We start from the raw sequence: 24,382 nt of genomic DNA on the forward strand, positions 1-24,382 counted from the left end.
GAATCTGAAAAGACATGTGATGCATGCTACCAATAGCATTAAAATAGCCGTATGGTTTTCTGAGTCCTCCCATAACATAGTTTATTATCTGGTAATCCTGTCAGCTTTATTCTTCTATTTAGTTTAGCAGGGCTGCTTTTTAAGCAGTTACCATAACAAAACAAACTGTGCTGAAATCATGTTCTGGTGTTCGAGAACCCTCTTCCATTGGATTGAATCCATTATTTTAAGCAAATTAAGTTGTCCTGCTTTATTCCCTCTAGATTTTTAAGAAGATTAATTATGTGTCCTTAGTCTAGAAATGGACTCAGCGCTTTGTTCTGGGTCAGGGGGAAAAGCTGCACTTAACTTCTTAATCTGTTCCAATCCACTCTATATTTAATCATGTATAGAGTGCTGGCTTGTCCTAGACTGTGTTTGTGTCTAAACATAAAATGTCGTATCCTCACAAGAAGCTGGAGTGTCTAATTGTGTCACTCAGGTGACATGATTAGCAAATGACAAATACCACTACATTGATCTGGATTAGGGGCCATGATTCCATATTGATTCCTGCAGAGTTGTGTTATTATTACACTGGGGCTGTATAAAAAGTTGTATTATTCATACTGTACCAAGCGATTCTTGAATATGTATGTTCACGTTTACTAATAGAAAATATTTGATCTTAGAAATGTTTGACATGTTTATTCTTGGACTTTATAGTTGGTTTCCACCACATACAATACCTAAGTAGCCTGCTGATGGAAGAATACAAGCCAAGTGGGTTCTAATAAACACTTGTACAACTCTACTATGCAATTATCAGTGCCCCAACCATCCATAACACATAGATTTGGCTGTTTGTTCTGTGTGACCACTCACTATAGTGTCACCCACTTACTGTCTGAAAAACCTACAGAATCTTACTTCTGTCAGTTTATATTTTAAAGCATGAAGACAAGTTTACTTTAAAGAACAATCTGTTATTTCTATTGACGTTTTTATCTACAATCACAGTACAAAATGTGTGCTAGATTTTTATTGACACCTTTATCCTTTTGTTCCTTTGCAACAGTTTCAGTTTGGGTTTGTTGCTAAAACAAAAAGCACAAGGTCAGCCTGCTTTTTATCAGTTGAATTAGATTACATCTATAACCTAGATACAAAAAATATATAAATTACATGAAATATGTCCTGATAGCTTAAGTGTATCTCTACACTCCGAGTGAAACAATCCCCTAGTTCACAGGAGAAAAATGTATTGTATATAAAGACATAAAATGAGTGGATCTCTTTATTTTAAAAACATTAACCGTATCTTTAACAAATGGTGGTCTAAAATAAAATGTCCCTTTAAGTTATCTATCAGCATCGTAAGTATAGTAGTCTACTGCCAGAAGATACTGGAAGGTAATATGCAGAGGAGCATGCAGGAGCATTTCCACATACATCTTCGTGTACGCCAGGATCCCTGAAACCAACGACATGGTCTTCAATTCCTGCAGCTTGAACTATTCGTTTACCCTTGTTCACTTCCCATGCCTTACTAGTAGTTACTGAAATCACCTATCAAAGCAGCGGATTACTTTTTTTTTTTTTACTTTTGTAAGTGTTCCCAGTGCTGATATCGAATGTCTACACACTATACCAATCTATTCTCAACCAGGCTTCCCCCAGATATTGCTGGAGCTTCCTTGAATAGTGAGCAATTTAGACCTCTTAGCTCAGTTTACCTGACACCAATGATCTTTTTGGCTATGTGTAAGGGTGACATTCTTCTCAATGGCCAGCATATAAATATACTGTGATCTGTGGCTATAGTACAGCTTTTAGCACAAAATATGTAGGCAGAGAATACACCCCTTGCTATGCCCCCACATGGTTTATCAGTCTGAAAAAGCAATCAGTAGGGCAGAATTTAGTACATATATTATAATATTGAAGGTAAATTTGGCAGTACATCTATGTACAGATGAAGTGAACAGATCCAGATTGTTTTTTCTTACATGAGGCAGGACAATATTGCATCAACTCATCATGGCTGATACATTCAGATTCATTTGGGATCTATATGCAGTAGCTCAGTCATGACTACAATATTGTACTGCCCATAATAGAAATAGCTTGATTGTAAAGCCTGCAGACAAGGTTACAGGTCAGTAGCGTGTCCAAATAATAGACAGTAGTAATCCATCTATCAGACGGGATGTACAGTCTTGCAGCTAATCAGTCGTATGTACCAGGGAGCAGATGTTGATCCGGCTAACACACAGAGCATAGAAGTGGGTATGTAGGTCAGACAGTTTGTTCTGTTGGATCATTTCAGATTGCTCTGTCTGTAGTCTCAAACCTTGTCCAGGCTTTTTGCTGTCCTTAATTAAACTTTGTCTAGAACCAAAGTCCCATGACCATGAAATGTAGAATTCCTGAATAAAGCTTTGAAATCTGAAAATATAGATGTAAAGCATCCAGCCTTTTCATCATCCTAAGATGCTGTGTTTTTGTACACAAAGAAATGACAATATGACTTTGGAATATTACCATGTGTGTGTTGTGTGTATGTGTCATGTTTTAATGTGAGATTGTCACTACAGATCACTTGTAATCACATCCTGTAAAAATTAACCCTTTACACTGGCCTTTGCAGCAGCCATTTTGCGGTTTCTTGGCTATAGCAGTATTTAAGACTTCTGGGTGTATCACAATACCTGCTTCCTTGTAATAAATATAGTTTGTAAAGTAATTGTCAAACCTATTTGATCAAGATCATGTCTAATCCCTTCAGGCCCTGTCCCTTACTATTGGTCCAGCATTGTGATGGGCATTGTCAGTGTTGAAGGGCCGAGGTCTGGTATATGTGACATTTGTATGAGGACTAGACAGACATCTAATAAGCGATTGATGTCTGGTTACCAATAAATAGCAGTTAGTACAGTAATGATTAGTGCAGGTCACCCTATAAAATCATTTTATCAGTTTACATTTTATACATGTTGTCTCTAAATTGTTTTCCTGTTTTGCGTCCTTTAGATTTCTGCTCCAGTGTCTGGAAGACCTAGATGCTAATCTGCGGAAATTAAACTCTCGCTTGTTTGTGATCCGTGGGCAACCTGCTGATGTCTTTCCGCGGCTCTTTAAAGTATGTTATTCACCAAAGTTTTCATTATTTCTCTTGTTTATCACATGCTGTCCTCTATTCTTCTGGTATCAGGTGGCACCGTCATTCCATCCATACTGAAATGTTAATAAATTCAGTGTAGATAACTGTGTGTTCTATATGAAAACAACACAAATATATAATCACTGTCCATTTCTAGGAATGGAAGATCAGCAAGCTGTCTATTGAGTATGATTCTGAACCATTTGGAAAAGAGCGAGATGCTGCAATTAGGAAGCTGGCAAGCGAAGCTGGTGTGGAGGTCATTGTACGCATTTCACATACACTCTATGATCTGGACAAGTAAGTATTTTAAACTATCATATATACTGCAGTGATACGGTAAATGCTACATCAGTTACATTAAAGCCTTTAATATGTAAATTAGTTAAGGTTAAAAAAAACTGCTTTCATAAAAACTTTTCTGTGTATAATAGGTGAACAAACCCTCTCTACTAGTTTATCCTCCAAGACTTAGGTATTTCCTCACAGGACACCACCATCTCTCATCTAGCAGAAAATGAAGCAAACCTGCTATTCACAGTCCGCATATCACAGGCACACAAAATTGTTACTTGGGATAAAGTATTTTCTTTGTTTACTTCAGAAGGTCAAAGTACAAAAATGTGTTTTGGAGTCCACCTCAACCCTTTAATTTATTAAAAATCAAGGATGCCAGCCCCAAATAATTGCATCAAAAGGGCACATAAATTAGAGAAACAGATGGGGCATTTAAATGGCATTTAGGCAAAATGTACTGGTTTTTAGTATTGTTGATATTGAACAACCGTTTTAAACATAACTTGCACAGTAGGTATAGTTTGTCCGAAAGACATGATACCACTATAGCATCATTATAGCATACAGACAAATAGTGTATAGAGAGAAGCATCCAGTGTACAATTTCTGCAGTTCCATTATACAACGCGTTTCACCTTTGGGGGCTTCCACAGGGATAGTCGAGACAAATGACACAGACTAAATTGAGAATCATTCCATTTTTATCCTGCCTTTTTTAAGTTAAACGATTCTGAGATCAATATCTATACTACTATCAATCTCCTTGTAATTCTACCATTACAACCAGTAATATCTTTTATTTGTATCATATAAACTTTAACCATGCATTATCAGAGCTCTAAATCTATATACATATATCAACACATATATATAACACGTAACACGTATATATAACACGTATATATGCTTGGACAGGCATGACATTATTTTATATATTCTATCATAAAAACTCTCACCACACAAAAATCAGAGTTCTCTTTACGCTCTAAAATTTTTCTTTTTATGTTCTACGCACATTTTTTTTACTATATATGTGTCCTATAAATGAAGGATACTGAATGATATTTTTTAAATTAGTCTGAGGGAGTAGTAGAGACAAATGACAGTGTATTGCAGTTGTGATTGTCGGGGTCCACAAACCTTTGACCATAATGTGTAATTGTTAAGCAGGTAAATAAATATTTGTTTCAATCAAAATGTATGCTTACAGCACATAACCTGCGGCAAGAATGTTCCTACCATACACACATTTTTTGTTCAATAGGATTATTGAATTGAATGGTGGGCAACCGCCTTTGACTTACAAGAGGTTCCAAACACTTATTAGCAAAATGGAGCCACTGGAGATGCCAGTTGAGACCATTACAGCTGAGGTTATGGATAAGTGCACCACCCCAGTGTCGGATGACCATGACGAGAAGTATGGCGTCCCTTCTCTGGAAGAATTAGGTATGTGATTGTATACTTATTGGTAATCTGAAAATGTTTATTGGTAGATGGGATAAAGTATAACATTATGTTGTAATATTCTGAAAACTTAAATTATTGTGATCTTGGCAGTATCTGATTCCTGATTTTAGTTTAGTTTAATATTATTTGATATTGTCTAATTGATTTTTTGTTTTGAAATTTATTTTTTTTAGACCACATGAACACTGAACCCCTGCTACATTTTGTCAGGAGCAGTTGCAGCAAGTCTTCCTGCACTGCCTCTGCTGGTTAAACCTGGTACTACAGCCAAACCATTTAGATAATGATGGTGCTGTGGGAGCAGATGCAAATCAGTGCTCATGGGGGTCCCTGTTTTGTATGGGAAGCTGGAGCTAACTTTTTTTATCTAGCCTGGTCAACTCAGTTAAATATTATTTAACATATCATTTTCTTTTTAATGCTAATGCTCACATTTAAGGCATTAGCTTTTATTAAACACTAAGGTCTGAAAAACTTGTTTTGGCATGGTTTCATTTTTTTTATTATTTTATGTTTTATGGCATCTTTCCAACCCATCATCTCAGTCCAAAATGTGCACCCAACCTGGCTTTTCGCAATATAATTGCATGGTTTCTCTCTCTTGCTGTTCCTGGGGTGCAGTCTGTTCTAAGGGATTCCTGGCTGAGCTGTCTGGTTAACCATGCTTGTTCATATCTGACCAGGCTTCAGTAGATCTGATTGACGTGTGGACAATTCTCGATTCTTTTATGGCAAACAAAATAAAACTGTTTCTCTAGTTTTAAATAGTTAAAACTCTAATCAGATAGAGATGTGTGTGTAGACATTATTGCAAATGTATATTCCCTTACCAGTCCTGGAGTCCCAACTGGAAGGGAAATCTCCCCAGTGAGGAGAAATCCACTTTTACTTGTTAGCAGAACATGTCCCTCTTTTGCTTCTTTTCCTGTCCTGGTGACAACTGTAATGTTTTCGATCTTCTAATACCTTTTTTCAACACATCCGGCTTTAAAACCTGGGAGCTTCTCTCTAGCTTTTACCCAAGTCCATGTAACAGTTATGGGAACTTGTAGAGGGGCATGTTTGGTTTATGACCTTTGCTGTTCTAATCTGAGCATTGCCACTTTTAATATATTGTTAGTATAAATTTTTTAATACGAATTGTATGTAAGGGTCTACAGCATGAGAGTGCAAGCTTCTATTATAAACCAATCCATTCATCTCCTCTAATGCCTCCTGGGGTGGTGGTCAGTTTGTGAAATACTAGTGATGGAAATACAAGCTGCCACCAGACTTTGTTCACTTTATGGAATAAATGACAGTACCAAGATAAAATAATGGTTTTCTGTTTTCCAAATTCATCCATATTTATAAACTACAGGCTATTATTTCACCTGCTGATTAGGAAAGAACTGTTGTGTTTTATCATGTACATTTATGTTTAAATGTATTCATTTGGAAAGCCATTTTTCTTGTTTAATATCTTTATTGGCTGCAGTGACACTAAAGTTCACATACAGTAGGTGTTCATGTTTACACACAGACATTGTAAATTGTCTGGTTTCATAACCCCCTGGCTTTCACATTTCTAAGCGCAAGCATGGTAGGAGTCAGATTTTTTTTTTAATAGTGTATAGCTATGCGTTTGGTGGCACATTTTAAAATTTACACCCACAAGTGTAAAACTTGTTGGGTTTATATTTGCAGGGTAAAGTTAGGTATCATAAAGCAACCACGGAGCATGCAATACCATAATCGCTTAATGTTTGCCTTTTAAATTTTACAATTTTTGATTTATCTGCAAATTTTCTAACTTTTTGCGCCCCCTATTGCTGCTGCAATCACTGCAATATGTGCTATGGGTACCATTATAAATAATAATACATTTTTTAATTACTAAAAATACATAAGCACAGGACACTATATTATCTATAGTTGTATAAAAAATGTTACGCCCTTAATGTGGATATGACAAATACTTATGACATTTAGGGAAGGCTTACAGATGTCTAATTCTGAATTTGTTTTAAAAAGAAAAAAAAAAACTTTAACTCTTTGGTGCCACATTTACCAGCAATGGGATGCATGTCCGAAAAAAAATCTCACTCCCATATTTCAGAACAAAAAAACATTTTGTTTCAAAGTAAAAGTGAACCTGGTGCAATTTGTTTGGAGTGATATAAAAGTTACAAAATAAAGAATTAAAAAAGTGCTAATTTATCAACATGTGGAGGCATATCCCTAAACACTCCATCTTTGACATGTACGATTTGTAAATATGCAGAGAAAATGTCAGTACTTTTGGTTTCTTCTCCCATCTGAGCAACAGCACGATGTCTGGAACGGTAATCATTTGTGAACTTCATAAAAACGATATATTTTTTCCTCCAGCATTTTGCAAATAACAGAAATTGCGTCTCTTTGTAATTTCCTCAGGAAACCAACAACAAAAAATACAGTCCCTGCACACTAAACTAAAGCATTGAGAATTCTTTTTTATTTGATTTTTTTATTCTCACCAAGCTTTTTTTGCCAGGATCTCAATTAGACAGGGTGCCACGGTGCCAATAGGCTGACAACTAGTGGGGTAACTTTCTGGCTGCAAGACTTCACAAACGGACACAAAAGGGTGGTGGCATCACTTTCCCGCTGACTACAGCGATCGGGTGATGCCAACTGCTCCAGCTCTGGCCGGATTCGTGGCAAGGATGCACGCCGCATGCGAAAACCCAATGAGAAGGCAGCACAGGTGGGGTCGTTCGTGTTTGTAAAGAGAGCCACGGTGTGGCAGGGCCTAGCCTGTATGTCTACAGGGCACAGCGAATGTTGTGCTGCATCGTGGACCTATGGGATAAGCTCATAGTGCAGTGAAGACTTTAATAGCATTTGTTATCTAATTTGTGGTAATGTTTCCTACAAAAAATAAAATAAAATCCTGAATTCCTAAATTAGGTAAGATGTGGCTATATGATTTCATCTTCAAGTGTATGTAAAGCAAAAACATTTTCCCCAGATTTTGATGGTGAGGGGGAAGGGTTTAACCTTTGTAATGGTTGTACTGTTATTTGGGTCTTTATTAGAGATTTATACCGCAACTTTCTGTGCTGGGGACAATGTTTTATAACACAGGGATCACTGTGAACTTTTCAGCAGCAAAGCAGACCTAAATACAAATACTTAAATAAAAATACTTTTCTTTCGTATGGGAAGTCTAGAACCCTGTCAGATATTTTTTGCTGTGTTGCTTGTCATCAGTAATGGAAATGAGGGAAAATTTTCCCTAATGAAGCCCCAGATATCAGTAAAAATCTGTTAGGAGTTCCAGTCCTTCCCCTCTCTATCCAACACTGGGGAAAAAAAAGTTTTTTGACCTAATATACACTGTAACCCTATTCAGGACTTGTAGTGTGTACTAAAGATTGGGGCAGATGTATTCTAGTCCATTCTAGTATTCTAGTCCAGCATTACAAATTGCAACTTTCGGCTTGGGTACAGAAGTTATATTTTTTGCATTTGTAAATAAAACGGGGTTTCATGCCTATACTCGGCTTCAGCTTATTAGCTTATACTGACCCTGCAGCCACTGCTTGTGAATGCATGTAGTTTTCTTTCTGGTCTCTTCCTGTGCTTTCCAACTATGCATTTATGTCCTCATACGGTACAGCATTGCCCTCTAGAGACAACCCTGTCCAATGTAGCAAATCTTGTCCCAGGGCAACAGAAAGGAGCAGTTTTTCTGATGATGTGACATGGCAGCAAAGCACAAAATGTATCCTGAAAGATGAAGCTGTGCATTAGCTTTTGTGCAACAGGTTTTAGAGGGATAAGTAAAAGTGCATAAGTTAAAGTCACCTGATGGTGGTCAACCCCTTTAGTCAAAATAGTTTGTATGTTCCCAGTGTGTTGAGTGTAGCGGGTGCTATGGGTAAAGTCCTGAATAGCGTTAAAATTGGTGTTTTAGCATGTCTTGTCTGTTCTGTTAGATGTTTTTTGTATTGCCTTTTTTGTTCTATCTTTTCAAAATTTGTTAGACAGAAATATCTCTTAAATAAACATGATACAAACAGACCAATTAAAGCCAACTTGCTTGAAATTCTGATCCTTTAGTGCCAGGAGTCAGATTTTGTCGGCGCGTGTCCCTTTGCCGGAAATTGATTTACCTGGACTGCTAGCTCCAAGGAGTTAACGTATTGACCATTATCAAGAATCCTATTTACTTAATAGACTGTTTCTTATGCTTGTCCAAAGAAATGCACCACAAATTTATGTTTTTTGTTGCGTATAGAAAAGGGGAAGAGAATCTAAAATTGTTTTACAATCGTCCATTAGGGTTTGATGTTGAAGGATTGCCATCTGCTGTGTGGCCCGGAGGAGAGACCGAAGCACTGACACGCTTAGAAAGACACCTGGAAAGAAAGGTAGGTAGAATGTCTGGCCTGTGACTGATAAAATCTGCACTGTGTTAACGATTTAGACAAAAACAGTCACTTATTTGTCTCAAAAGTACATCAATAATCATTTACCCCTTCCTGGCTCCTGGCAAACCTCATTATACTTTTTTTTTTTTTTTAGAGGATTTGTGTGGTGATAAGCTAATCAAGTTTCAACTAATTCTCCTATGGGAGACATAAAGCCCACAGACTGCCTTAAAGCAGAACTAAAGTTCCACTTTAAAAATTCGATTTACTATGCTTGTCCAGGAGCATCTTTATTTTCACCATTATTGCTGAAAAAATGAATCCTAATTGTATCTGCTGAATTGTCCTTTTAGCACATAGTAATTTTATATATAAATTTTATATATTTTTCTTCTTTTCAATAAAGGCTTGGGTGGCGAATTTCGAAAGACCTCGTATGAATGCCAACTCCCTTCTTGCAAGCACTACAGGACTTAGCCCTTACCTGCGATTTGGATGCCTCTCTTGTCGTCTGTTTTACTTCAAACTAACAGATCTTTACAAAAAGGTATAGCTGTTAGTTTTGGAAAATATATAAAGGAGCACTAGGAGATTAAAAAATATTTATTCTGCCTACAGTAACCGGTCAGGTGTTAACTTTTTTGGCTGAGCACTAAAAGTTGTCTTCTAAAGTATGAAGCAGGATGGTCCTATTTTTTAGCAGCTCTGAAGATAAAAGCTGAAAGGAAACCAGCACCAATGTTTTCTGGACATAATTCCACTTTAGGATTTCTTTAGTGCTGCCTATATAACAAAAAGTCCAGACGTTTGGTCTTAGAACCTCTAAAAAATAAAAAAAAAATCCAATATGATTCTTTCTTTCAACAGATTACCCAACCCGACTGAATAGCTAGGCTTTTGGCCATGTGGTCAACAGTGGGGGGGATTTTGGAGAAGTGTTCTGATCCCACTTGTTACACTTAATGCATCCTTAATTGCAGTTGGTGTTTTACATTTTTTTAACTTACCCCAAGATTCCCTTTATCAATTCTATAACAGGTCATGTTAATTTGATCAAACCTCCTAATTTAGAAGGACCCAAGTCATTTTTTTTTACTGGTGAACTGGTGAACATAAAATGTAAATGAACATTAATGTTCTGTCTAGGTGAAGAAAAATAGCTCGCCTCCCCTCTCTCTCTATGGACAACTCCTGTGGCGTGAATTCTTCTACACTGCAGCAACAAACAACCCACGCTTTGATAAGATGGAAGGAAATCCTATATGTGTCCAGATTCCATGGGACCGGAACCCTGAGGCCCTGGCCAAGTGGGCTGAAGGCAGGACAGGTTTCCCATGGATCGATGCCATTATGACTCAGCTCCGACAAGAAGGTTGGATCCATCACCTGGCACGGCATGCTGTGGCTTGCTTTCTCACCAGAGGTGACCTGTGGATAAGTTGGGAAGAAGGAATGAAGGTAATTTATTGTTACATATGTTTTATTGTTACATAACTCTACCACCACTAAAAGCTCCTCGGGAATGGAGGATCCTTTTACAAGCCAGGAGTCATTTCAATGACAATGTTAGTACACCATGAAAGTGTTAAATCTTGATAATTTGGCTTATCCCTGTCATATGTTATTCCATGTCCAGAAGTATCGGGCATCGACTTTGTTCCTGGTACCTGAGAGGAGCAACAGGTAAATGATGAAAAGGTGCCATTTGGGAAGGGTGTCATAAGCCAATTTGTTGCAAGAGCTTGCTTTCAAAATAGGTTGTGATTGGTTACAATGAAATTATATTGTGTGTGACCAGTTTCATTGGTTCTGGGATCTTCTCTGCCACAGCCCAGAGTCACTTTTTAACACAGACCAAGCTAAGGATTGTAAAATTCGTTCCCAACCAGTGGAACACAGCAGTGCTGCTGCAATTAAAACATCTATAGGATTACTTTTATTTTCTGTTGGTATACATCACAAACGTGGGTGCATAAAAGTTCATCACACATTGATTTCACCTATTCCAGAATAACACAAAGCCTAAACATCAAGTTGTACATTGATCTTGCATTCTCATTAATATGTTTAAAAACTCAACTGCGATTAACCCACTTATGTTTCTATTAAGATTGAGATGTTTATCTATGTCATGACCTCAAATACGCAGCTTTTATTGTACACAGCAGGACAGACACAACCTAGAAATGTACCAGGCATGTTTATAAGGCATGAAAAAACTGTTCATGGTAAATGTTACTAGGTCTGCTGATTGTACAACAACCTATTGTGTGTGAACAGTGGGATACTGTAATAGTAATACAGAACTTCCAAATCACACCATTGTTATATTTTTAGGAGGTTAGATGAGAATGATCAATTATGTGCTTCTGTGTTATGATTAAGACATGCTACAGGAAACACATAAAATAAACTGGTAAACTTCTTATTCTGTCTGGAATAAGAAGGCTTTACACAGTGATTTACAATTTCATGATCAGAGCTTACTGAAACACAGATATCCACAAAAAAACATTTAGCATTTTAGAATTCAGACCTCTGAGTATATTAAAGTCTGCTGGTAAAGATGTTTTTTATGCTCTTTTAAAGAGTAATTCTACCTCTGACTAATTTCACAAAACTATTGGTTGTGTGACCTCATCAGAACTGAACTGCTGCTTTTCTGTCTGGTCAAGCACATGAATATGCTCTGGGTTTTCTTGCAATCCTGAAAAGTTAATTAAAGTATAAATGTGTGCTTGAACAGGCTCGAGTCCATCGAAAGTACAAGCAGCTGTGGTGCTGACCAGGTTGCATAGCCAATTTTTTTTTACAGAAGACAGGTGAGTATCATCATTAAAAAAAAAAAAAAAAAAAAATGTAAGAATGTACATCTAATGGTACGTACTTACATTTTAGAAGGACAAGCCACCCCAGTCAGTTTGTATTCCTGTAGATTAGTGTATGTATATGTCTCTTTTTGGAGTGTTTGCACAAAGGACATTGCATTTCTACTGACAGGTTAACATAGAGTTTGTACACACAAATGGATAGTAAATCTATATATAGAAATATATTTTCAAGATAGATGTTTTGACTGGTTCTGAAAATCTCTCTAACATAAACATTAGGTATTTTTGAGTGTGCGGGCGCAGGTTAATCTGCTTTGAAAGCAATGACCTTGTTCTGCTGCTCTTACAAAAGGATGTTGGAGGTCAGATGGATTTGATGTTGGATTCAGTGCTTCCTACGTGTCTCCTACTTAACACTGACAAACAGGTGAATCATGCACTGATTGGGGGCAGATATAGCCATCTAGTTTCTCAGTTAGATATCTCATTTCTGTGGTGGTGATCTTCTCTCTGTAAACTGAATAGATGATACATCAGATAAAGTTTGTAAAGCTTAATATGTAAAGCAATTCGTGTCACATCTCTAAATTGGATACCCGGTGCCTTCTGTGTAATGATATCTTTGACCTTTTTAAACCTGATTAATCGTTTAGTGGCTCATATGATCTGAAGAATCCCACAGCCTAAATTGTTTATGGAAGATGATTTTAGAGGTCATCACACAGCAGATGCTGTTATTGTCTTCATCGAGGTCTTATATAGCCTTTGTAAGTAAAAGGTGGTGGAAAGGAAATTGGTTACCTGCCAGAAATACAAACCAGTTTCTGGGGCAGGAAAAAAAAACATTACTGATTTAGACTCCCTGGATTAAAATAAGCTATGAAGTTTCCAGGTAGACGTTAAAGAAAAAAAAAAAAATTATATATGTCATTAGTTTAAAAATAGTATAAAGTAATTTATACATCCAGCTAGCTTAAGTGCCCGGATCTTACTTGGAGGGAGTGATAATAGCTACCAGGGGGGAAAACATGTTCTATATTTTGTTTTTAGAGAAGGCCGATAAACCCTTTTGGGGTAGATATGAACTCAGTTACTTAAATCTGTATATTGTGTTGGGTGATGAGGATTGTTGTGTAGGCACTTCCTGTTTAGAATGACAACACTTTTGTCCTGTTTCCTTGTCACTTGCTTTCAGTGAAGACAATAAGTAGCTTTTCTGATTCCTATTGTCCAGTTATGACAAATTAACAATAACCTTAGTCACAGAGCTTTGTTTTTATTGCATATTATAAATACATAATGTCTGTACATAGTAGTGCCAATACATACTAGTGCAAATTAACAATCATATGGGCTTAGAATAAGTCCTGGTCAGGTAAACTTGGCAGGACTGGAAAGACAACCGCTTCTAGAACAACATGCAGAAGTCACTGCCTCCCAATGTTGGTGTAATTTTTTGTGCACATCAATCAAAATAAATCTTTTCTTTAGCCAGGCAAGTTACTGCAATTAAACCAAGCAAAACAGGGCGATAGTACAGACTGCTTTAATGTAATTAAAACAAATAGGACACAAGACAGTCTTCATGGTATCCCCCTTTCTTGATTGGTTTCATTAAAGAAATTTTCATTTTTCCAAAAAAAAATTACCTTGGTTGATGTGCAAGACAAGTTAAGTTACACCAATCTTGGAGGGGAGATGATTTCTGAATGTTTTTCCACAAATGGATATCTTACCATGAGCAGGATGCAAATGACTGGTAATTTGCACTATGATCAGTTGGATTTGGTTAGTTTTTTGGTTTATATTTGCCAGGGATGGATGGATTCCCATGTGCCTGCGCAGGAGTTATGTCACCCCAATTAACCCAAAAACTAATTATTAATTCTACTCCCTTCCAGGTTGATAATACCAAGAATTATATTGGTAAATTACATTTTATTTATCATGGATCCATAAAATGCCAGATAAATTTAGGGTTCACATCTACTGTACTTTAATATAATATAGTTGTGTTGTTTCCAGACATGTACCCGATGCTGCAATTAAGATGTGTTGTTATCTTTTCGGCCTACACAGGTCTTCGAGGAGCTTTTACTGGATGCTGATTGGAGTGTCAATGCTGGAAGTTGGATGTGGTTGTCCTGCAGCTCTTTCTTCCAGCAGTTTTTCCATTGTTACTGCCCAGTTGGGTTTGGAAAAAGAACTGACCCTAATGGGGATTACATTCGGTAAGGGAATCTTTTTTTTATTTATTTATTTATTTTTAATTTTTTAATTTTCTAAAGGTTTATGTAGCTATAATAGGTTTGAAGGGGGTGATAAATCTAAAATTATGATTGTTTTTGTCCTCTGTTATAATGAAGCCCTGCCCAGTGTAGTGAAATATACTTATTGTTGTTTGTTTTATGTTTTAAGCCGTTACTTGCCAATTTTGAAAGGATTCCCTCCAAAGTATATCTATGACCCCTGGAATGCGCCTGAGGGAGTGCAGAAAGTTGCAAAATGTATAATTGGAGTCAATTATCCCAAACCAATGGTCAATCATGCTGAGGCCAGCCGTCTTAATATTGAACGGATGAAACAGATCTATCAGCAGCTTTCTCGATACAGAGGACTTGGTAAGTTCTGTACTGTGCTGCTTGTGTTCATTTCTGTTTGGTTCAGTACAGCTTCTAATATATGTGCTACACATATATTCTGCTACAAGAATGTTTTTCAGCAAAGTGATGGTTTTCTTTCAGGACTTCTTGCATCAGTGCCTTCAAATCCAAATGGAAATGGTGGACTTAGTTACTCTCCAGTAGACAATATGCCAGGATGCAGCAACAACGGAGGTAATCTAAACCCAGCAGGTCAAATAATTTAAATGCATCACTTTGAAACATCTCAAATAATAACAACCACCCCTTGTAATATTAGATAAACCACAACCTTTATGCCTAAAGGCTGTGTTTTATATATACCAAATTAATCTGGTTGTGTGGTGTGAATTATTGGTATTTTTAATTTAATTTTTTTTTTCATTATTGCGTTAAGGCAAAAGGCTTTATAATCTAATGATGTAAATGGGCCCTTAGAACATTTTAACATGACCCGGAGGTCATTATAGAATAGAAGGATTGGGCCAAAAGAACATAAATTACATATAAGTCTTTTAGTTGGTGTGCTCTTTTATTAAAACTGCTGTTTTTTTGGGGTATAGTATAGCTAACAAAGCAATTATAACGTTAGGAAACAAGCTGGTTTGAATCAGTTGGCACAGGGCATTTTGTGGGGGGAATGGTAATCCTCAAATAGCAGACAGGAAGTGGTTATTATATGCAGGCAGATGTTTTGTACACTTCCTACTAAGTCACCAAGTTTTGTTTGTTATACTAAAATTTTACGGTCATTAAATATTGCATATCTTTCCTGGGTTACAATCCACAGATCACTAAAAATCACTCTGTCATTAGAGAAAGCAATAAAGAGCTGATAATGGTTAGAGAAAGCAACAAAGATGCTTACTTTTTTATTAATACCCCCATTTTGTTGTAAATTATAATCTGGTTCTTCTTCCATAGGGTCTCAGATGGGAGCCAGTGATGGAGCCTCCACCAGCAATCCAAATATTAACAGCCAGGGAGAGTCTCATACTGGCACAGGAGGAATTCATGGTACTTGGCTCTCTCTACTAGTAGTTAAAACAATAAACCAGTTTTTAGGCTGTATTGATATTAACAAAAACCTGCTACCAGTTTTATGATAAAGTAACTTGTTCATTCTTTTACATAGAAATCTTGTCATTCCGTCTAATCAGTAATGAATCCATCCATGTTTGTGCAGAGAAATAATCATGTGAAAAAGTACACTCCAATTACACTCCATGCAAATTGCAAATTGTTTCATTATTTACCATATGTTAAAATGGCAAACATTATGTAACTACAATTAAAGGTGAAATACTGAAATAAATGACACACAAAAAAATGCATGCAATGGCAAGGGACTTGAAAGGATTGCCAAATCACTGTAGATTTCAAATGACTAATAAATCTATCTAGGACTGGCCAGCCTTGCAAATTCAGGCCACAATTGGTCAATACAGTTGACTGTTACATGCTCAATAATCAAAGGTACAGTTGTTTGTCCATATCACCAGTATATAGATATTTGGTACAAACTGAAGTCAGCAATTTCCGACCCCCCCCCAGCCCCCCTTAATGGTGAAGGGGGTTTTGTGATTTGGGGTTGTCATCAGCAAATCAACCATGAATACTGCATTATATAAAAGTCCTATTGCTAGCAGCACAAATTGATTTTTCAATTATCTAAAGGACGCCAGTAAATCTACCAAGGAACAAAAATGACTTGCTCAGTCAAAGCCCTGGTTTCATTTCTATTGAAATGTTTATGGTGAATTTAAAACGGAAAAAAAACTTACAAACATTGAAGTTTATCACTTTCTGGGGAATGCACATACCTTTTCATATGATTATATACAAAAATACCATTTTTTGGTGTCTGATCTAGATTGACAATGGCATCTAATTGGTTTAGGCACTTGCAGAATTTCCGGACCACCAAATAATACCTTGAAAGATCAGATAACATAAACAGTTGTAGTTCTGTGACTTGTATTGATAGGGAAACTAGCTTGCAGTATGTTTATTTTTACAACCAGGGACTATTCAGGGGCTCATTGAATATTGTGCAGCTTGCAGCATCTTACATATGGTTATGAAGAGTTCAAACTGGACTCTAGGCGAACTTCAAATATTTTAGATCAAATATATGAAAGTGAACTAGAATTCCTCCAGATTCTGAAGTTCTGGATGTTCTGCAGTTCACACAGCCCTGTTGCACAGCATAGCCAGGAAGATGTCACAACCTTCCTTATCCCAGTTAAAGAACTCCCTACATCCAGACTGCTGATCGGCTAGTTTAGGAGGTGCTGCAGACTGATGGCACCTTTCATCTTTCTGCCTTTGTACTCTCTGTGTGTGTTTATCAGTAGGCTGGGGGTATTTCTTTGTCCAATTACTCATGTTCCCATAATCCACCTTATAGAGCATTGGCCATTCCATTACACTTCACATTTTAGGTGGCTCAGGCACTTGCTGTACTCAAGAATGCACTAAAGTTCATTTTATTATTCAAGACTGTGGAATCCTTTAGAAATTACCTTTTAGTATCCCTAAATGGATTCTATTTTTACTTAATGTCCTATATAGAGCTTTCAGCCCAGAGGAAGAAAAGCACTATAAAATACCATTATTATTATTATTATTATTATTATTATTATCATGAAGCTGGAATTATAAATGATGAATGTTTAATTAGGACCTAATTGAATGTCATTTCTCCAAGGTTACTGGCAGGGAAGCAGTATTCTGCATTACAACCATGGAGACAGCCAACAGTCTTACTTAATACAAGGTATTTTATATTTACATTAAAAAGTACATCTCATTTACATTGTAAGTGTTGCACAGCCTGAAATGGCAGTAAGGATCTCCCTAGAAGTGTATCCTGTAGCAAATAAATGTGCCAGTTATCTTCCTATTGTGCATTAAACCAGAAGTGTTTAATGGAAAATCATTCCTGACCCAACGTGCAGAATAGATAGAGAAGTCAGTTTCTCTGCTGTCCATTGGAGGTCCCTCTGTTACTGAAGCAGTCTTGCCTAGGTTTGCAGAATTAGGGCAGCAGAAGGCTCTTGTGTATGAACCCTGTGGCTGTCCAGGAAATATTTGTAGTAGTAACTCAGTATATTTGTTAGCAAACATATGCATGGAAATGATATATTTTATGTTCAGTATAATTGGTACACATGATCACCATCTACCCTCTGCTTAGGGAGGAATGCTATGAACTCTGTTGTGTCTTCTGGAAAACGTCCCAGCCCTGAAGAAGAGACTCAAAGCATTGGACCCAAGGTGCAGAGACAAAGCAGCCATTAACCTGGTGAGTGCCTATCCTTCATTTTAGTGATCTGTTACAAATCATCTCTTTCTCTGGATATCTTTGCTTCAGCTTTACCTATTTCTACACTTAGACTACTCATCTGTGGTCAAAGCACAAGCTCGCTTCAAAAACAAAAATGAAAGTTGACCCCAAACAATTATAATTTTTCATTTAATTTTTAATACAATACTTCTTCCACATACATCTTTAATGTATTTTTGTTTTTTTAATAATTTTTAGTGTTTACACTGCACCAACGTCCTCCTCTGTTCCTATTAAATGGGTCTCTGTATCATACATTCCCTTTTTTTTTTTTCGCTTCTCACTCACTAATCTGTTACAAAATGTTGCCTGACACCTACCTACTGTCAGCTCTAACAAGACATTGCCTCATTGGCGAGCCATGTGGACCCTGTCATTACACTCTGTATGCAGGTAGCAGCAGACAATTGGCATTGCTGCTTGTACACAAGAAAGGTATGGGGGGGTTTTGATTTAACACACCTGGTATGAGAGAAATATGGGGTACATTTACTGTTTTTATAATAATACAGATTCTCTAAAGGTAAAAAGATTCATGCTTGTGGTTATCCTTATGAATTATATATAATAATATAGGAACTTGGAGCTGTTGTCCATATCTAACAATCTGGTTTTACTTCTAGGTCTCTAGCTAAAATTAAGCAAGGAATCTGGTCATTGTGGCCATCAATTTCCTTTTCTTAGATTAGGAGAGACACTTAAAAAGTGGACTATGTTAATAAGCAAATTACACAGGCTAGATAATTGTTCCCCAAGACAAACAATCACGATTGTCTTGGATTATAATCTATTGTGTCTCCATCTACATGACGTTTAGCAAGCCGCTGTGGTCGAACACTAAACAACCCACTAGAGACACTATGGGGTAGGGTGCAGTGAGTGCCGTCACTCATCGTCCCCCAATCCCTCTTTAAAGAACTAAACAGCGCTGTATTTTTAATGCTTGTTTGTTTCCTGTGACAGTAGAATAACCACAAAAGGTTGTTTTCATTGACAAAAATATAAAGTCTGATGTCAGTAAAGTAAATCTTGTGGTTATGTGATGTTCCCTCCCATATATGAGGCATACCGTCTTTACAAATAAATCTAGCCACAGAGCACTTGTCATCCAGGATACAAACTCTTGCCATGTACTCTCTTTTATAGTCTGGTTATTACTCATTCTCCATTATGACCAACACTGGCTGCAGGTTAGTTCTAAAAAATGCAATAATGAAGAGTGTCCCATTCAAAGAGCCAGAGCAGTACAGGGAAAGATAGGTGGAAGTTGTCATGACCAACACCTGCATTCTAGATGCTTTCATTTACATTTAAAGCTAAATGCTATTAGTGAGCTGACTTTTCTCTCCTGCAGTAAATAGTACATCTGTTCCTTCTTCAGCCTATGACTAGATGGTGAAGGAGAAGGAGCAGTCTGGTGAGCTCATCAATCTATCACCCAACTTTCCTCCTATCAGCATGTACCCCAATCAGCACATGGATACTAATTGGCTTTTTGCATTGCTTCCCAGTCTGAGGTTCTGTACTGGCGACTGCAAGAGGCTGATACTAAGCTGAATGTAGATACTTCCAGAACTAAACCATAGAGAAAATAGTTGGCAACTTGGCAGCTATGTCCATTATACGTGCCAGGAGGTTTTATTTTTTTGTTTTGTTACTGCAACTTCTAATTTTTATATTTTTATGTTTTTCTTTTTCTCCTACAGAGATAATGGAATTTACCAGCAGCCTGAAATTGATAACTTTCTCAGTATTGGACTTTATCAATGTAAAAAGTAAAAAAAAACAGAAATAAATCTGAGAGCAGCATTTTCTCCAGAGCTGTTGTGGACTGTTGTAAGATAGTCCGTTCATGAAAGCTTAATTTATCACCGCTTTTCTATTTTGACTTTTTGAATATTTCAGTAAGCAGTTTTATTCCCTTTTATTTTGTACATATTTCTGTAAGTATTTGGTGACGCTTGCTTTACCAACTTGTAAATATGAATATCTGAACTAGATATAGACCGCTCAATATATTTTTGATAACAAATTCTGTACGGCAAGAAAAAATGTCTGTCATCTTGGAGTCACTACATTTCCTCTTACCTTTTTATTTAAAGATGTTTTCTGGTTTAGAGGTGTCTGGTTTAATGTCAGGTCCTTTGAAATATCCCTTATAAGCACAGCTACTGTGTTCACAGAACCAATGGCAGAGGTGGATGTAGGTTGGGCTATTCACAGCAATGGCAAATGAGATTGGCCACCTACAGTAAGGGTAGGAATGTGTGATTTGCAGTAAAATCGAGGGCATGGTTGCACTAAATAAAGCAAGTTTACTCCCACATAGCACCTTTCTATATGAACACGATCATGGGTATTGATGAGTAATTTGATAACAAGTTAATCTGATCATACAACAATAAAGATTTGATGTTTTTAGAATATTAGTAAACTATTTTTAGCCAAATTGTTGACACATAATTAAATTAGATCACTAACCTGTAACTGAATGATGTTTGGTTTGCTAAATGCCCATGTATCATAAACTATTGCCTTTTTTCATAAAATGCTGTTTTCATTTAACCCTTTTGCTAAATATTTTTGATCTCTTTCAGTCACTTTCTCCCTACATTAATTTGCTCCAATCTCAGCTGAACATCATTGCTGATCAGCTTTCTGATATTGATGATATAACGTGCCTTTGCCATGTGTATTGGCAAAGCAGCATGTACTCTCAGGTTGAATATAACTGGGAAAATGCATGGCAGTTGTGAGATAGTTGCCACCCTGTAATAAGAAATGCCTGAATTGTAGAATTACTTTTGATCAAGTAATCACGTAAAAGCTGCAGATTCAAGCTTTGGGTTTATCAGGTAATTGGGTGTAGGTCTACTTTAAAGCCCAGAAAAAAGACTACAGACCGGTCTGCACAATAAAAAGACTGAAAACATGGCATACGTATTTATGATATTCTGCCCCGCCCGTTGTGGGGTAGACAAGGGGTGAAAGAAAGGCAACTTCTAATTGGTTGTTCTAAATGATTGTTCATGCACACAACATTTAATGAATTTTTACAAACATGTCCGATCTCTCCATGCCCAAGTGTCCAAAAATCTTCTTTGCAATTTGAAGTTAAAAATTGGCCTATGTACATTTGGCACCAATTAATTGGTCTCATTGTTTTATTTATTAGTCTATAATTGTTGAATGACATTGATTTAAACTATTCAGATCCCAAGTGTCTTCAGTCTACATCTAGGCCATTCTAATCTGCCAATCCTTACAAATACCGGTGTACAGCTACTTGGTTTCTCTTTTTAGGATGGTCGAAAAAAAGTAACCGTACAAGGGACATGATAGTTTGCTGCCCTGGGCCCTGCAACTGTATAGCCTTTGTGTGAGATCTGCCAACAATTTCCAATTTTATGTATCAATACAAGTGTCTGGTCTGTTGTACATGTGTAATCAATATATCCTCAGTTCTTCCTGGGGAATAAGGGGCCACATTGTCTTCAGCATGTCTTAATCATTATTCAGTTACATTGAACAATTCAATGTGGCACTGCATGCCACAAGGATCAGCTGACTCTGATTCACAGACAGCTTGAAGCTATATGAAAATCTTAAAACTTTCCTGTAGCTTAGCTTTACCCATTTTATTGGGCCTAGGAGACCACCAGTCACATTAAACAACTGGTGGAGAGCAGGCTGGGCCAGCTGTGTCTCGGTAGCTCCCCATTATTCTGACATACCTCTGCTTAGGTATTTTGCATCTTACGCTGATTTTGAATAACTCACTTTTTTACTCATTGACTGCAGCTTGTAAATAGGAAAGCTCAGCCTGTTTGCTGAAACACTACTGGTTTCATTTTCCTGGCTGCTGAAGATATATTTAACCTTTCAGGTGGGTAGAATACCTTTTCCTCCCCGCCACATCCTGTAGTTTCTCTTGTCAGATCTTGTGGTGAATTACCAATGGTTAAGAGAAACTGCGGAGTTTAGTGAGAGTAAGTTTTCACATATCTGGAAGTATGGAATACCTGCTATTGCTGGTGAAGTAACACATCAACCAAGAGGCTACTGAAAAAATTACTATAGAGTCTCATTTACAAGGGCTTCATTGGGTAAAAGTGACCCCGGGGTGAGGTACTGGAGAACATGGTTGTCTGAATACTATTCTCACCATTTCTCTATTTATTTTTAGGGCCTCTAATATTCCTGATATTGAGTCCCCTATACTTTTTTTTTTTTTTTTTTTAGTCCTTACTATTATTTGATACCTTTGTTACTTCTGTTTACCACAATATATTGTTTCCATTATTGATTATGAGTTTTATTGATCGATTCTGAATAGTATATATAAGATGTTTAATAAAATCAATGCTTGTGCAGTATTCCTCAGCAAGTGATCCCACAGTAACTGGTGTTTATATATTATCCAAGATTCTGGATGCCGTACTGCACATGATCTTTCTTAGCACCAGAAAAACCAAACTGGGTGATATAACTTGACTTTACAACTGAGGCCAGGTTTTAATTTAGTTTATTCTTCACTGTATTTTAAATATTTCCATTATGTCCCTGAATTTAGTCTAATTTAGAAGCAACTGGATATATTCCAGCAGACATTAAAAGGAGAATTCGACTGAACACTATTGGCATCCTAAATTAACACATAATTTGGGCACTTTGTAAAACATTTGGAGACCTTTTATGTTGAATTTATTTCTGGGAACTGATTTAAAAGTCAGATGGTTTTTCCTAGACACCTGAAGAATGACACCTCATTCATCTGCTGAAATGAAACCTAACTAGGTCCACTTATCTCTTAATGCTGGGTTGTAGAAATGGAGGGTAAATTTCGACAAATGTTTATAATGGGCTGCTTGACCCATTTTTTGTAGTGAGCAGGGTGGGCACTTTTCTGAAACTTTATTACCAGGAAGGTAGGAAAAACTAATTTAATGGTCATGTTTGGTGATTTCTATTCATGCTTGTTTATGAGTAAAATCTGCCATTGAGTTCTTCTTTAATAAAAAATAACAGAAAACAGTGCTTGTTGGCAAATCAAAGGGGTTTACCTTATTTAATCTCGTATTAGAGAATAGCAACATGCTGGAAAAGACCCTTTATGGTTTTTTGCTGTGGTGAAGTGATGGCTCCCAGAAAACACTGCTCTGTATCCAGATATTACAAGGCTTGTTGCTGTTTGAAGAACAAAGGTTGCAGACAGTTTTTATGTTCTTTGTCCAGAGTGGCCTAAATCATGTTGTAGCGTGCCTCTCCCCTTTCCAGTTCCATTCACCCCATGTCTTGTTTGTGTTTTGTTTTTTTTTTTAACTATTTATCTTGTCCGTCAGATCCATCGCTATGTATATTGCATGCATGACAATTCCTTAATTGCTGTACTTTTGTCAGGTTCTTGTTTTGTTCCTTTTTCTTTGTACACTTACTGCCTTTTTGATTTTTCAAATAATAAAAGACAAACCTTGTTTTATAAAGCTTGTGTGCTCTGTTCTTTAAATTCACAGTTGAAAATGCGAACAGGTAATGCAAATACGTGATATATTGGAGGTTACTTGGTCCCTATATGTGGTGGCTGCATTTGGTTTCTTTATTCATGGCATTCAGGAAGGTACCAGCTTATTAGATTTCACAAACATTACATCTTTATTCAAACCATTCCTACAGGTAAAGGTGATTCACAAGTCAATTGACACATAAATTTGACATGACAATTACCAAAATGACAAAATTGTCATGTGACCAAATAAGGTACGTCTCGGTTTAGCATTTCAAATTCATAAATTTAGAACTAGGTATTCATGTATTATTATTATTATTATGTATTATTCAAGTGCTAATAATGGAAACCTTGTTGCAATTGGTTAAGCCACAACGTACAGTAACCTTTGCTGCTGTTTCTCTACATTGAATAGTGCAGAACAGAAATGGACACAAATTACAAAAGTACACAACAATGCATTAGTGGGAGCATTGTACATCTCTGTCTAAAGTCCTTACAATCTTCCACATTATAGAAATTAGGTTAAACTGCACAGCAATGTGTAAAATATGAATAAGGCCCTGAAAAGGATGCTGGCAGACCCAGTCCTATTTGAAATTCAGTTATGGAAGGTCTGGTATTCATTTTGCTATAAAAGAAAAAAAAAACATATAGAACAGCAGTTGCCAACAATATGGAGCTCACGGAACACTAAAACCACAGACTCTGGACCGCATGCGGGTAGCTGTGTGTCACTGAAAGGGGA

The 24,382-nt window shown here is 36.8% G+C and overlaps 1 protein-coding gene across 2 annotated transcripts in view; it reads left to right on the forward strand.

Annotated features, from left to right (window-relative positions):
* The window catches only part of CRY1 (cryptochrome circadian regulator 1), a 40,331-nt gene extending 16,720 nt beyond the window's left edge, over nucleotides 1–23,611 (forward strand). Inside the window, exons 2-14 of one of the 2 annotated variants that reach the window (XM_072400392.1) lie at nucleotides 3,013–3,121; nucleotides 3,300–3,442; nucleotides 4,704–4,888; nucleotides 9,218–9,306; nucleotides 9,713–9,853; nucleotides 10,453–10,764; nucleotides 14,217–14,368; nucleotides 14,556–14,758; nucleotides 14,882–14,974; nucleotides 15,704–15,796; nucleotides 17,490–17,558; nucleotides 17,979–18,086; nucleotides 19,835–23,611. In XM_072400392.1, the coding sequence (XP_072256493.1) occupies nucleotides 3,013–3,121; nucleotides 3,300–3,442; nucleotides 4,704–4,888; nucleotides 9,218–9,306; nucleotides 9,713–9,853; nucleotides 10,453–10,764; nucleotides 14,217–14,368; nucleotides 14,556–14,758; nucleotides 14,882–14,974; nucleotides 15,704–15,796; nucleotides 17,490–17,558; nucleotides 17,979–18,082 (1,693 nt within the window). In that variant the 3' untranslated portion in view covers nucleotides 18,083–18,086; nucleotides 19,835–23,611. The remainder of the gene's footprint in view (nucleotides 1–3,012; nucleotides 3,122–3,299; nucleotides 3,443–4,703; nucleotides 4,889–9,217; nucleotides 9,307–9,712; nucleotides 9,854–10,452; nucleotides 10,765–14,216; nucleotides 14,369–14,555; nucleotides 14,759–14,881; nucleotides 14,975–15,703; nucleotides 15,797–17,489; nucleotides 17,559–17,978; nucleotides 18,087–19,834) is intronic. The other variant, XM_072400393.1, reaches the window with a different exon arrangement.
* Nucleotides 23,612–24,382: the final 771 nt, after the last annotated feature.

Source organism: Pyxicephalus adspersus, chromosome 2, assembly GCF_032062135.1.
Source record: "Pyxicephalus adspersus chromosome 2, UCB_Pads_2.0, whole genome shotgun sequence".
NCBI lineage: Eukaryota > Metazoa > Chordata > Amphibia > Anura > Pyxicephalidae > Pyxicephalus > Pyxicephalus adspersus.